The 14,077-nt window shown below is 40.7% G+C and overlaps 1 protein-coding gene across 1 annotated transcript in view; it reads left to right on the plus strand.

The window, feature by feature from the left end:
* Window positions 1-14,077, plus strand: part of LOC111333431 (MAM and LDL-receptor class A domain-containing protein 2) — a 106,663-nt gene that overhangs the window by 81,703 nt on the left and 10,883 nt on the right. The window contains exons 103-116 of the mRNA XM_088755052.1: window positions 160-278; window positions 920-1,164; window positions 1,880-2,257; window positions 5,872-6,176; window positions 7,025-7,228; window positions 7,739-7,903; window positions 8,395-8,605; window positions 9,215-9,451; window positions 9,930-10,078; window positions 10,683-11,004; window positions 11,331-12,056; window positions 12,579-12,839; window positions 13,117-13,266; window positions 13,671-13,990. Coding sequence (XP_088611178.1) covers window positions 160-278; window positions 920-1,164; window positions 1,880-2,257; window positions 5,872-6,176; window positions 7,025-7,228; window positions 7,739-7,903; window positions 8,395-8,605; window positions 9,215-9,451; window positions 9,930-10,078; window positions 10,683-11,004; window positions 11,331-12,056; window positions 12,579-12,839; window positions 13,117-13,266; window positions 13,671-13,990 — 3,792 coding nt within the window. The remainder of the gene's footprint in view (window positions 1-159; window positions 279-919; window positions 1,165-1,879; window positions 2,258-5,871; window positions 6,177-7,024; window positions 7,229-7,738; window positions 7,904-8,394; window positions 8,606-9,214; window positions 9,452-9,929; window positions 10,079-10,682; window positions 11,005-11,330; window positions 12,057-12,578; window positions 12,840-13,116; window positions 13,267-13,670; window positions 13,991-14,077) is intronic.

The raw sequence follows: 14,077 nt of genomic DNA on the forward strand, positions 1-14,077 counted from the left end.
AAGCTCGCCGTATTAATATGATATTGGTGAACTATTTTACGAACCATGACATGTGTTTCAATGTATTTCTTCTTTTTGCGAATCTCACTTTCTACTTTAACTAGAAGATAAACTCTTTCTTGCGATTAGCTTTAATTTCTGACCATTTGCTACTTTTAGGTTATCTTTGAAGCAAAGCGGAGCAATGGTTACCAGGGAGATATCGCCTTGGATGATATCGAATTCATCAAATGTCAGCCACTGGACATCACAAAGAAGTGTACTGTGGATGAATTCCAGTGAGTGTAGCTTTTGAAATGAAATGATTGCTAGCACTTGGTATTCTCGCCTGCATACTAAATCACTCAAAAAATAAGAGCATTTAAATAGTTTTGAGATCCAGAACCAGTGATGTTTTGAAAAATTACATGAGGATATGTGTTAAGAAGCTAAGTTTCCCTGCCCTGCGCTGCCCTGCCCTACCCTGCCCTACCCTGCCCTACCCTGCCCTACCCTACCCTGCCCTACCCTGCCCCACCCTGCCCTACCCTGCCCTACCCTGCCCTACCCTTCCCTAACCCGGCCTGTCCCTAGAATTCTGGTATTATTTTTACAGCCAGACGTCATTGATTAGTAAATTCTGCTCACAGTTTCATCACACCATTTAGTTAAAAGGTAAAAACGGACTTATTAGCTTGAAGTTTATCTTGTGATAATACCAAATTTGCCTTTTTTAAATGATGAGATGGAAAAGTGACAATCAGATGTATGTATTTTGTGGGTCAAAAGACAACGTAGGAATTAGTTTGCCTTTCCTTGAAACAGGATTTTGCCGAACTTTAAAACTAAAAAACCGAGATTTGGATGAATTCCACCAAAATGTCGCAAGCGAATGTTAAAAATGAAAGAGAAAGTAAATCTAATATCTTTCCTTCATAAGGTGCGCACAAGGAGGTTGCATTCTAAAGACATCACTTTGTGATTTCAATGCCGACTGCATGGCTGGAGATGTATCAGATGAGGCCACCTGTTCTGCCTACAAGTCTGGACAATGTGATTTTGAACATGGCCTATGCCTGTACACACAGAGTACTGATGACAAATTTGACTGGACTACATCCACTGATGGGACATACTCCTATGGCACTGGCCCTTCATTCGATCATACAACTCTGACGAACAAAGGTATGTTCGAGCTTCAAGGTAATCTTGCGTGCTTTTTGTTTTTCTTTTTTTTTTTTTTTTTTTATCAACTGAGTTGGTAATGTAAATTGGGAACCGAACAGAATTTCTAAAGCTGACTTTTCGAGCATTAGCCTTTGGAATGTCGGAGCTACCTCGATGCATCCGTTGTTTGGCCTGGTTTCGCTGCTCGTCATATCAACAGTTCTTCGGGGATATTGTGAGCTGCTTGACAGGGTTTGAGTAAGTTGTGTGACAAGACTAAAAGGCGGTTGCTTTGGATACGTTTCTGTAGCAAATGTCGTAATTTGTTTTTATTGATAGCACTAGGTCATTATGGGAAATATTATGTCAATCGAATGTCGGGAAGTCGAAGGTTACAAGAATAACTTTCGATGAAGACGCTAGAGAATAACACGTGAAACCTCTGTGTATTTACACTAAGAACTACCTGACTTCTCAAAGCGAGAAGGGAAGAGTGATTAAGTTGCGGGTGGTTTTCATTTTGTTTCTGACCCATTGAGAACTTTCTGCTATTTTTGCAAACTAATTTAAACCGGGAAGTTACGCAGAACTAATGCGTCCCGAAATCCTTTCGATTCCCGTTTGAAAACTTCTCTTGGAATGATAAATAGGAAACTTCCTTGTAGTAATGCAAAACTGTGAACAACAGTACAGAGTCTTAATTATGAATCATTTTGCCTGATATTCATTTCAGGTCGGTATATGTACATCGAGACTTCATGGCCGAGGAAACCTGGAGACAGTGCCCGTTTGAACTCACCCATCTTAAGGAGTACGTCATCTAACTGTTACCTCCGATTCTTCTATCATATGAAGGGTAGTCATATCGGCAGCCTTCTCGTAAGAACACGTACAAGCTACCACGCAGGAGGTCTATCCAATCCCATGTTGAACATCACAGGACCACAGGGTGACTTCTGGTACCGCGGATTGGTTCAAGCTCCTTACAGTCAGAATGACTTCCAGTTTGTCATAGAAGGAGTGAGAGGCAATGGATACCAGGGTGATATCGCCATTGATGACGTGTCCCTCACGCCCGGTTGTCAGATATGCAAGGATTGCACCATGCCAGGTAAAATGGCAAGCCTTTTTTTCTTTTTTCTTTTTTTTTTTTTTTCTTTTTTTTTCATCGCCAGTCAGTTTTTAGTCGTGGGTACGCGAACCGTACAAACGACTATTAGAATTGGGTAGAATATGCAAATGTGTCACTCACTCAGATGTAAACAAATCGATATGTCGACGGCAGACAAATTGATAGCGACCTTCTGAAATTACGCGGGAACGCTTCTATCACATTTCCGAAGTAATGCTGCGACGTTAAAATGTAACTCGACCTTTCTTCGAAGAAGTTTCGATTTTAATTAAAATACTCGTCGAAGTTAGCGCATGTGTAACCGAATTAAAGCTCTTTGAAAGACTTAAGGTGTACCTACGAGTGAAGACGCTTATTGCAATCACTTTTCCTCGATCATCTTTCGCCATCATTTGCATTATTGTGGAATATTCCTCGCCGTTCCAGGGTATATTTTGTTTTTAAAAAAGCGTCCAGGTCACAGTCGTTCTTGAATACAATTTCAAGCCTTCATTCTTCTCACTGCGAGCCGAAGATGCTTAATGCAATCGCTTTTCCGCGATCATCTTTCGCCAATATTTGCATTATTTAGTAAATAAATCCCTTTGGGCGGCTGGTATGTCGGCTGATAATGTCCGCGGCTGAGAGATTGTCCGAAAAGTTAATATTTGGCCGAGAAACGAAGCTTCGAGGGCAAATTTGAGATTTTGAGGACAATCTCTCAGCCAAGGACATTATCAGCCGACATACCAGCAAGCCAGAACGGGATTTATTTATTTTATAACCCTCCATTAATTTTTACATCGCAATTAAACTGCGCGTAAACACAGTAAAAAAGCCAGTGGTGATCCGATGGCGAATGCGCGTGATTGACGCAAGTAACCAATAAAATCGCGCCAAAATTAATGGTGGGTTACAATGAACAATTATTCCACGAGCGCGCGTTTGATATGAGATGATAGATAGCCAACGAGGCGCGTAGCGCCGAGTTGGCTATAATCACCTCATATCCAACAAACGCGAGTGGAATCATTGTTTTATTAAAATAAATGCCCCCCAAGATATTAGACAAATTCTTCTCGACTTTATTTTGTAAGAAGAAACCGGATGTTACAATGTACAGATATTAGATTATGGTATATTGGCTCATATATCGTAATGGCTAAGCCAATAAAAGGTCTTGAATTGCATCATCCAGTGATCCAGTTTTTAATAATGTGAAATATTCCTCGCTGTTCCCGTGTATGTTTTGTTTTTAACGAAGCGTCCAGGCCACAATTGTTCTTAATCACAATTTCAAGCCTTCATTCTTGTCACTGCGAGCCGTCAGTATTTATGTCGTTATAGATCGCTAAAACGAGTAACCGGCGAATTTTTATAGGGGAAAGCGAAGTGTTGTTTTCGTGACTGGCCAATTGTTTACTTTTCTGATAGTTTTACGTCTCATCTGTTTGGTGACTACGCAAACATTAATTTGTGAAAATCATTGTGTGTACACCACTGAACGTTAAAAATATATCAAGTCGAGGGAACAGTTTTGGTCTAAGTCCACATTTTTGTCAACAAAATTAAAATATACTCATATCGGTTTAAAAGGTGAAGAGTTCGTAACCCATACAAAAGTTGTCTTTTTTTTTTTTTTTTTCAATACTGCCATCTCGCGCGCGAAATGAGAAGACCATACGATAGCTTGAAATTCTATTTGAAAACGATTGTGGCCGCTTTTTTAAAAAACAAAATTCAGCGGCCACTTTGTTAAAAACAAAGTATGCCAACTTCGTTTCCAGGGTCTCTCATCTTCCCGCCTCCTGGAGCGAGCGAGGAGAGACCCTGGTTTAGGCTAGTCACGTGTCTCTCAGATTTGGGGAGATTTCAAATTAGCGGTTTGAGGGAGGAGCAGATAAGTGGTATTTTCTCTCCACTTAGTCCACTGGCGAGCGTAGCTTATCGGCAATCAAAACAAACTACACGTGAAGCGCTTCGAACCGAATGTCAACTGAGAATATTCAGCAGACGCCCAAAAAGATCAGTAAATCTTCCACTGCGGTAAATATCAATTGTTGCAGGCTTTGTAAATCAGATGGAGTCGTATTGTGCTCGAAGAACATCTATGCGAAAGGAAATCGCGCATCGCTCGCCGCCGCCGAGGACATTTATGGCTGGCCGTTGAGGCAAGAAAATTTTTTTCCACATCTATTATGTAGGCCTTGAAAAGACGCTTGAAAGTTTTTATTTCTTTCAAAACGGTGATCAGTGAAAGTCAGAGTTTTATCGAAAGGTGACAAATTTCTTTCAGAATGAGCTAGCTTCGATTGACTCAGCCGCTGTCAGATATGTTTGCGAAGTTGTTGTCCATGACCAGGAAAATTCGTACAGATTTTTTTTTGTGCTCGTCTAACCAATCTCTCTTTTTCTAGCGCCTCTTTCCTTCCGAAGAGGAAATATATGCGCACGCGATTGCACGTAACTGTTCGCTTTCCTTTGTTTACATAATTTGACGTGCCAGTGTTCAATTTGGTCACAAAAAAACATACGGCTGCCGGTGCTCGTTCTTATTTGATCTTTAATAAAGGTGTTCAAAGGCGAAACAACATAAACAACTGGACGAAATGACAAGGAAGGTACAGGGTCGTTGACAGTTTAACTTCTCGAAGAAGAGTGAAGAAAGAAGATGAAAAATCAAAGATTTACGGTATCCAGTCGGTAAAACGGCCACAACCTCTCTGCCCGAATATATCGCTTCTAAACACTGGACTTGTTTGGGTTTTAAATTAAGGTTACAATACCAACTCCGAGATACAACGACCTGAACAACGATAGCGTCGATTTGAAGATGACAATATGAGACAAAAATCGAGCAAGCAAACGACTCACTAGTCCCTAAGGAATTTTTTTGCTCTCTAAACACGTGTCCAGCCTTAACCAGGGTCTCTCCTCGCTCGCTCCAGGGGGCGGGAAGACTAGAGACCCTGGGAACGAGGTTGAAAATATGAGAGGAAGCGGGCAAGGAATATTCCGAAATAGTGCAAGTGATTATGAAAGTGATGGCTAAAAGGCGATTGCGTGACACTCGGTAAGTTGTAAGATGACATATGTCATCATGTATCAGACGAAATAACAGCTTTCAAAATTTCCAGTCTGCATTCTGAACCCAATCTGCACTCTGCAGGCTGCATTTCGTACCCGGTTTACAGTCTGTCTTTTGTACTGACCGATAGCTAAAATGTGAATTCTGACCATTCACCCAACATCACCCCAGCAGTTCAAAGTAATACCAAGAAGTTTCAGCTGTATCCAGGAGTCACCCATTGGAATTTAATTATCTTTAAAACTCATTCCAACGCAATTTATCCACGTCTTATTCACAGTTTCCTAACTTAGTGAGGCCGGTTTCTTGGACAGGGATAAAGCTTGTTTACCAGAATGGTGATTTCGCCTTTTGTCACACTGTCGTTTGTACATTTTGATTTCGGTGAAAATAAAATAAAGTTTATGATGGGAAAAGAGGATGCCTCGTTATCAGCCCGCTAAACACACTTTAAGGTCATGGAAAGTTAGTGATTCAAGGATTTTTAATTAGTTTTCATTAATCATTTTGATTTTTTTCCCCTTAGGTCAGCCAACACCGACTCCATTTGGTTTCCACACGCGGCCCACTGGGACATCATGCGGTGCACAGCAATATGTCTGTAAGAACCTCAGATGTGTGGACAAGGCCCAAATATGTAACTTCAGAAATGACTGTGGAGACAACTCCGATGAAATCCCCTGCGGCTCAAATTGCACATTTGAGGGTGATTGTTGGAGAGGCTGGAGACAAGCTACCGGTTCTGACAACTTTAACTGGAGGAGGAAGAATGGACAGACACCAAGTGTTGGAACAGGCCCAACTACTGACCACACCCTGGGAACGGCCCAGGTACATTAAAGAATAAGTGTTAGGATATACTGGATTCTCTGCTTGGGCGAATAATTTACGATTATTGAATAGGGTTGAAAAAATATCATTATATTTCAGTGGTAAGCAGATAAACGTTTTGGTCATCGATGCAAAGGATTAAGGAGGGTGAACACACAATAAGCTCCATTTGGCACCAAATATACTTGGATGTCTGTTCGCGGACAAAATCTGTCTTAAGTGGGCTGTTTTCTGAGAGCAAAACTCGCATAAGCTTATAGAACTTCCATGGACTAAATTCGTCTAAGAAAACAAACTCGACTTTTTTATGCCCTTAATAGAGGTTATTTTTTATGTACCCCTAACGGTATCACAACTTTATTGGTAGTTCTCCATCCATAACATTTGCCCTTAACCCTCGTACTGGTTGCTGCGATCAGGCGTTCTTTTTTTCGGGGAGCGCGATCGTGTAAACGCTTGGAAACTTTTTCCCCTCCATCCTGACCACCAACGTTTGCGCATCTTTTCCCTTGCGCTCTGTAAAAAAAGAAAGAAAAAATACTTCTGGCTAACTGTCTAAAAGTGTTTCTAACTGCAGATTCTTTTATTATTATTATTATTATTATTATTATTATTATTATTATTATTATTATTATTATTATTATTATTATATTTTTTTTTTTGGCTGTTGATTTTTTTTCAAATGTCAGGAGATTTAATTTAATTTAATTTATTAGCTTTGCAAACAAATACATACAATATAGAACACGGATAAATTATAATAACAATAACGGGCAGGCAACCACAACAGCGATAGCTAATTACTGTGGTCCCAGTGAGAATGACGCCTAACAAATTTATCTCTTTAGGGTTTCTACATGTACATTGAGACATCATATGCTAGTATTGGGGACAAAGCCGAGTTAACATCGTTCAGGTATTTTGCATCGAGTCCCAACTGTAAGATGACACTATGGTATCACATGTATGGATCAGGGGTTGGAGCGTTGGAGATAAAGATCAAGAAATCCGATGGTACCTATGATTACAAGTATACATTGAGCGGATCACAGGTAAATCAAATCTTAATTTCTTAATTTTTTTCGTATGGCCAGTGAATGAAAGCAGTATATAGCAGACGTTTAGGAGTCTCTGGCTTTAGTCGGTTAAATTCTTAGTTTCCTCTTTATAAGCCTGTAATAACTTTCAAAGAACGAACCGTGTTAGGAACGATTTGTCCTCGAACAGGGCAAGAAATGTTCAAGTATGCTTCGATGCTATTGGTTCGTTCGAACTTGTCTGGGTTCCTTCGAGTCTGGCTGTTTCAAATTCAAAATTCGCAAAGAACATTCAAGATGTAGCTGTAGTTACTTGAGAAAAACCCTTGCAGGAGAGGGGAAATTAGTTGAATATTTCCAAAACAGTGCGGCAGGAAAAGCTAGTTAAAAACAAGGAACCCCGAGGGCCCACATTTCGCACGTTGCCTCCTTGTCTGTCAGAAGGGGGCATTAATGCCGTAACTGCGAAAATATGTTTCCAAATTTGGTATCATCAAGTGAATGAGTTATTTATTGTCTCCACAGGGAAATGCTTGGAAAGAATTGGACATTGACATTGGTACATACAGGGACTTTGTGATCATTATTCAAGCCACCCGCGGATCGAGCTGGCAAGGAGATATTGCCATCGACGACATCTCTTTAACTAATTGTTTCTCTGATGTCACAAGGAACTGCACTCAGAATGAAGTATGTCTTGGCTTTTTCATCATTTGGATTGATGTTGTCAGTTTTCATGCAATGACAGCTGCTTGATTCACCTCTTTGTCTCCGACTTGACTCTGACTTGACTCCGACTTGAAAGGCGTCGAAATTGATTTGTCATGACTTCTCCGATTCAAATTTAACTTTAGGCGTTAATGTGTTGTGTTTGATAATACAGTTCGCGTTTGGTTAATACAAAGCGATGAAGACAAAAGAATGTTCAAGCTCAACTTAAAGGAATGTTAACATGAAATGAACTAACGATAGAAAACAAGCACAACGTAGAACGCGTCATCCCCTTGCCCAAAAAAATTAATATTGTCACAGGCGCGAATTGAAATATTTAAGGCAAACCGCCTGCGGAGTGATATGTTTTGAATTATCGATAACATTGCATCATTTCAGTAGTATAACATGTTTGTAAAATTCCCTGGAGTAACTGACGTCGTATGTTTTTTATTTTTACTTTCTTGAAGGTGAAATGCGTAGATAGCGGTCATTGTGTATCAGAACAAAGAGTTTGCGATCATGTCAAAGACTGTAAGGATGGCACTGATGAAACTAAATCATTGTGTTCCAGTCGAAAAGCCAATTGCGACTTTGAACTCAACTGGTGTAACTGGTTCAACTACTGGAGTGACGACTTCAATTGGCTTCGTAAAAGTCGGAGCGGAACGCCCGGAACAGGTGTGATATTTGATTTCTTTTTTTGTTAGTTTTTTAGCGTTGGCACTTCAATGTGTTTTGTCTGCGCGTGCGCTATTTCATCAGCAGTTTTATGAATAAGTTGTGCCATTTTGGTAGAACAGAAGGCTTACGCGGGTAAGAGAGAAGAAACGCGAAGTTAGCTCTGTGGCTCTAAAGCGCCAGGCATATCGCGCGTGTGACTTTTTTTTAATTGAGTCGTGTGCAACTTTTACTCAGTAATGGCTCCTCCTTTTCGTCTGGTCAACTGAACACGTGATAACCTGGCGAGACGTTTTCCACTGCTTCTTTGTATGTTGATCTTAGGATATTTTGACTCTCATTGTGGCCTAGTTAATTTGACGCTTAAACTGGACTATAGAGACATTGTCTTAAAACGAATCAAACCATAACAATTGGCAAAGGTTGATATGTGCAGATTTGGGTAAGTGTGAGATCTTATAGAACTCAAAGTGCCAAAGCAAGTTTAAGACTCTTTCATTTAAATTCCGTTCATCATATTTAACGATACTCGGAATTGTAAATATTAGGATGAAAACTATACTAGTTCCAGCCGGCAATGTCAAATCTTCATTGTTTTTCTCGCAAAAGGTCCAAAAGGAGACCACACCACTGGGAGTGGTTGGTTCATGCACATGGACTCGTCGAGCCCAAGGCAGCTTCTAGACAGAGCGAAGCTTGCGCATGGTAATTTGTTCCCTGCCGGCCGCGGAGTTTGTACCCTACGATTCTACTACAACATGTATGGATCACAGTACATGGGATATCTGAAGGTCCACTTACTCATTAGTGGTTATTCGAATTGGAGGGAAGTTTGGAAAACGAGAGGTGAGATGTATGTAATGTACTTATAAATAAGATGACAGTGAGACTATGGAATTGCAGCTTCGCTGTAAATATTTTTCCGATTAAAATGCTGTTGTTGTTGGTTGAAAAAAAAAACCTCCTATTATAGCATCTTTCCCCCCCCCCCCTCCCCTCCCCTCCCGTTTCCTTCTTGCTTCACTGGGAAAAATAACTTCATCAATAGGACTTGAGTGAAAAACCTTGTTCGGAGTTCGCACAGTCTTGAACTCGGAAATAGCTTATTAACTTAGTTTCAAGATTAAAACAGTGAGGAAAAATGATTAAGTCAAAATTATTTTCCAAGCTGCAAGAAGATGTTTCTTTTTTGCAGTCGCAGAAAAGTTTGATGAAAGTCTTAATTTGGTACTCGAAAATGCGCACAAATCATGAACCGTGATGATTTTCTTAAATTGTCTCCAGAGCGGAGATTTGAATCGAACATAATAATTTTGCTCCTTAGGTGATCCTACTAATCACAACTGGGTGCGTGCAGAGGTCAAGCTAGACTCCTACTCGTCGTTCAGAGTTGGTTTTGAAGGTATCGTCGGCGCGGATGACAAGACAGACGTTGCATTGGATGATATAAGCTTTTCTGCTGGTTGCTACAAAGTATGTATTATTATACCGCGTAAAAATGTACAGCTGGTTGAGGAAAAGGAGCTTACAGTTTAATACCCTTTCAAGTACTTAATTATGAACAGGCTATTTTGTGTGGAGTTCAGTTTTATAGGAAACTTGTAACATTAAGTTTTTGTTAATTTTTTTTCATTCTTTTGTTTATGTTTTCTTTTTTTTTCTTTTTTTTTTGATTTATCAGTTGCCATGTAGCTAGCAATTTCAGAATGTTACGTTAGTTGTCGTTTTGTTTAGAAAATTTTTTAAGTTAAAAGACCGAATTTACCAAACTTTCCAATGGTAAAATGGCATTTATTCTTTAAAATTGTGCCATAATATTATAAAGATATGTTGACAGTCTCAGTCCTGCATATATTCTAAAGGCTTCTCAAAATTCATAGATTCGTTGATGAAGCTCAACCAAAAGCTTTCTACAGCTCAGTCATAGAGATCTGGGGTTTATGTGTTCGAGGAGGAAAACTGAATAAAAATACCTCTTCGACAGCTACCGTCAAATTGCCTGATCTTCTTAATGCAGATACGCCCGTTAAATCTGTTTTATGCTGTTTTTTTTTTTTTTTTTTTTTTTTTTTTTTAGGGTGGCGTTCCGCCTGCGCCGACAGGTGCAGCACGATGCTCTAGTAGCCAGTTTTACTGCAGTACAGACGACCTGTGCATCAACATCCACTGGAAGTGTGACGGAGAGCAGGACTGTACGGATGGCGAAGATGAACAGAAGTGTCCACCACCCTCACCGCAACCCACCCCTCCTGCTGGATCATCCCATCCCGCAGACTGTAACTTCGATACAGACTTCTGCTTATGGAAGTCCGCAAAGTTTGCAGATATGAGATGGCTACGAAACCGAGGCCAAACACCTAGCTGGAACACTGGCCCCAGTGGTGATAAAAGTGGTGCAGGTAACAAAATTGTTATCCCTTTTGTAGCCTGTTGTACTCAAGTGAACATCAATAATTGTTGCTGCTTTGTATAGCAAAGGCATCTTTGTTTTTGTGGAATTAAGTCCTTTGTCTTACATTTGGAGTCGCTTATTCTCCTCGAATGGTAAGTATGACTTCTCTGCGTCATTTCAGTAAGTATAAGGTTGTTTGCCTTTGCCAGGAACGCACTTTGAAGCTGGAAAAAGCGAAGCAATGAAACCATGGTGTAATGTTTTGTTTCTTGAAGAAACCTAGATTAAAACAGAAACACCAACGTGTCGTTGATTTGTGTTGTTTTGTCACAGGTTACTACGTTTACGCCGAAGCTACAGGCTACTATTTGGGTCACTTTGGAGAACTTTTGGGTCCAAACTTGTTTCCATCTGCAGCGTGCCAAATTTTCTTCTGTTACAATATGAATGGACAAAACATGGGAACCCTGAACGTATACCAGCGCTTCACAAGTGATTCCAAACCCGACGCGACCCAAAAGAGAATATGGTCGAAGGGTGGTAATCAGGGCAATAAATGGCGGTGCGATTATGCCAATATTCCGAGTAAAAAGCAATTTTCAGTTGTCTTTGAGGCTATACGGGGCAACGGCTATCAATCCGACATCGCCGTGGATAATATCCAGTTCGTCAATTGTGGAAAACTTGGGCCGACTCTAGCTCCAACACCAAAACCTAAACAGTCCGTCATGGATGATGATTTTGAGAAATGCGTCAGCTGTTGGAGCAATAATAGAGATGGTCACGACCAGATGGATTGGATTATTGGACGTGGGGAAACTGCCAGCCAGAATACAGGTCCTTCCTATGACCACACTAAAAAAAGCATTTTAGGGCGTTATCTTTACCTTGATGCCTCCAGTGTCGCTGGTTCGGGCTGGTACCATGCCGATTTGGAAAGCAGGAAACTTGTTGTTGACCGAAAGTGTTACATGTCTTTCTGGTATCATATGTATGGCTCCGGGGTGGGCTCGCTATGGATTGTAGCCTATGCGTATTCCAATCCTAACAATCTGTACGGTAAGTGACAAACTCTATAAGGTTGGTTTTTGTAATTGAAATGGTGCACTGTTATCAGATGGGCCAAACTCCTCTTAACTCTATTCATTCCGTTAAAATGAGGTAGGAGCATCCCTTCGTAAAAGAGGAAACGCTCAGGCGAACTAGAACCCTGCCTAGCTGGCTGTCTATAGCAGGAGTTTTGAGCTGGGAGCCGCGTAAGGAATGGAGAGTAAATGAACAGCTTTACTTGTCTTGCTACTATCTCTTACTAAATGCTTTTACACCCACACATTTCTTTACTTTCTTTCATACGATTCTCACGACACTAGTTCGGAAAATTTGGTATTGGATCAACCAATAATCTCCTGATTTATATTTGTTTTTTTCGTATTGCTTCGCTGTTTGATTTTGTACTCCTATTGTACGTCATTCTGTCTTGGTCATTCATGGGAGTTCAAGGGTTCATCTGAAATTTTTGTTATTATTTTGGAAGATGCTTTACCACGTTACATGGTGATTTGAATCCTTGAATATCCGTAGATCACAAACAGGTGGACTTGTGGTATGAGTACGGTAACCGTGGTAACAAGTGGCAACATGGTATGGTGAGCATCTACAATCCAGAGACAGCAAATAAGACAATTAAAATTGCGATCAGTGGGATCAGAGGATGGGACTACAATGGAGACATAGCGATAGATGACATAGAGTTCCACAACTGCAAATTTATTGATGAGATAACACCATGCGCAGAAACGTTTCCAAAGTGTTTTGAGAGCCCGTTCACCCGCCCAACACTTGGTAAGTATTCGGCTAAGCTTCCTATTTCAGTCCAAAGAAATTGAAATATTGGAGGGCAGAATAAGATTCTCTAATCTCGTCTGTCTTTAGATTGACGAGCGTTCTCCTGCAATGCGAAAGGTGCGATAGTCTAGGGAGGAAAGGGTTGGGGCAAAGAGCTGACTCGTCCCTCATCCTAATCTCATGTTGAATTTTGTAAAAAGAGCGATGCGCCGCACATACAGGCCTGTGGTCCGATCCTAAACAAAGTTACAATCATTTCCTCGTTTGCATACAGGTCCGCTATCCGGTGACTGCAATTTTGAGCACGGTACTTGCCATTGGAACAACACAGCCGTCAATGATATGCCGTGGTATCTTAGAGAGGGCAAAACGTCGAGTGTGAACACCGGTCCAGCGATTGATCACACTACAGGAACATCGAGCGGTAAGGAGTTCAGTGCTTACTTGTTTTAGCTGACTATTAATGGCTCAGAAATGTTGTGTTGCGAGAGGTGTGATCATCGCAGTTGTAATTTTTATGCCTGTGGGTAGAACCTCTGAAGACATAGAAAATGGTTGGAAAATAACTTTGATTTTGTCTGGAACTTGTGGGAGGTCCTGAAATTAGAGAATACCTTTTGGAATTTGAACTGTCACTTGATGTTTTAGCTTAGTTTGGAAACAACTAATTTGTTTCCGTTCTGGAAAAGGTTGTTGGAAGGTTTTCTTAGGAGTTGGACCTTTATACGTCTCCAATTGTTTGCTGATTAGCTGTCCATTCTAAGCAAAGGATAAAAGGGCGATGAAAAACCTCTCTCAGTTTAAGTGACACATTTTTTTCTCTCGTAGGTTATTACATGCATATTGAAGCCAGTTGGTTTGTCAAGAGCTCCGTTGCTATCTTGGAGGGTCCTTACACGATGCCAACCTCAAACTGCAATATGACGTTTTACTACCACATGTCCGGCGCTGACACCGGCTCACTTATGATCTATGTTTACAGTGGAGATGAAGTGAGTTTGAAATTCAACAGAACTGGCCACCAGGGTGACAGGTGGATCAAAGGTGAAGTAGCAGTGAACAGTGACTACGCCTTCCGCATACACATCACCGCCACACGAGGAGAAACTTACCGAGGAGACATTGCCATTGACGACATTAAATTCCAGGTACAGTCACGCAGTATGATTATTTTGATAATAGTTATAATTTATTATTATAGAAACAGTGCTAAGGTGTTCCTCATAGATTTATTC

Source organism: Stylophora pistillata, chromosome 3, assembly GCF_964205215.1.
Source record: "Stylophora pistillata chromosome 3, jaStyPist1.2, whole genome shotgun sequence".
Classification (NCBI taxonomy): domain Eukaryota; kingdom Metazoa; phylum Cnidaria; class Anthozoa; order Scleractinia; family Pocilloporidae; genus Stylophora; species Stylophora pistillata.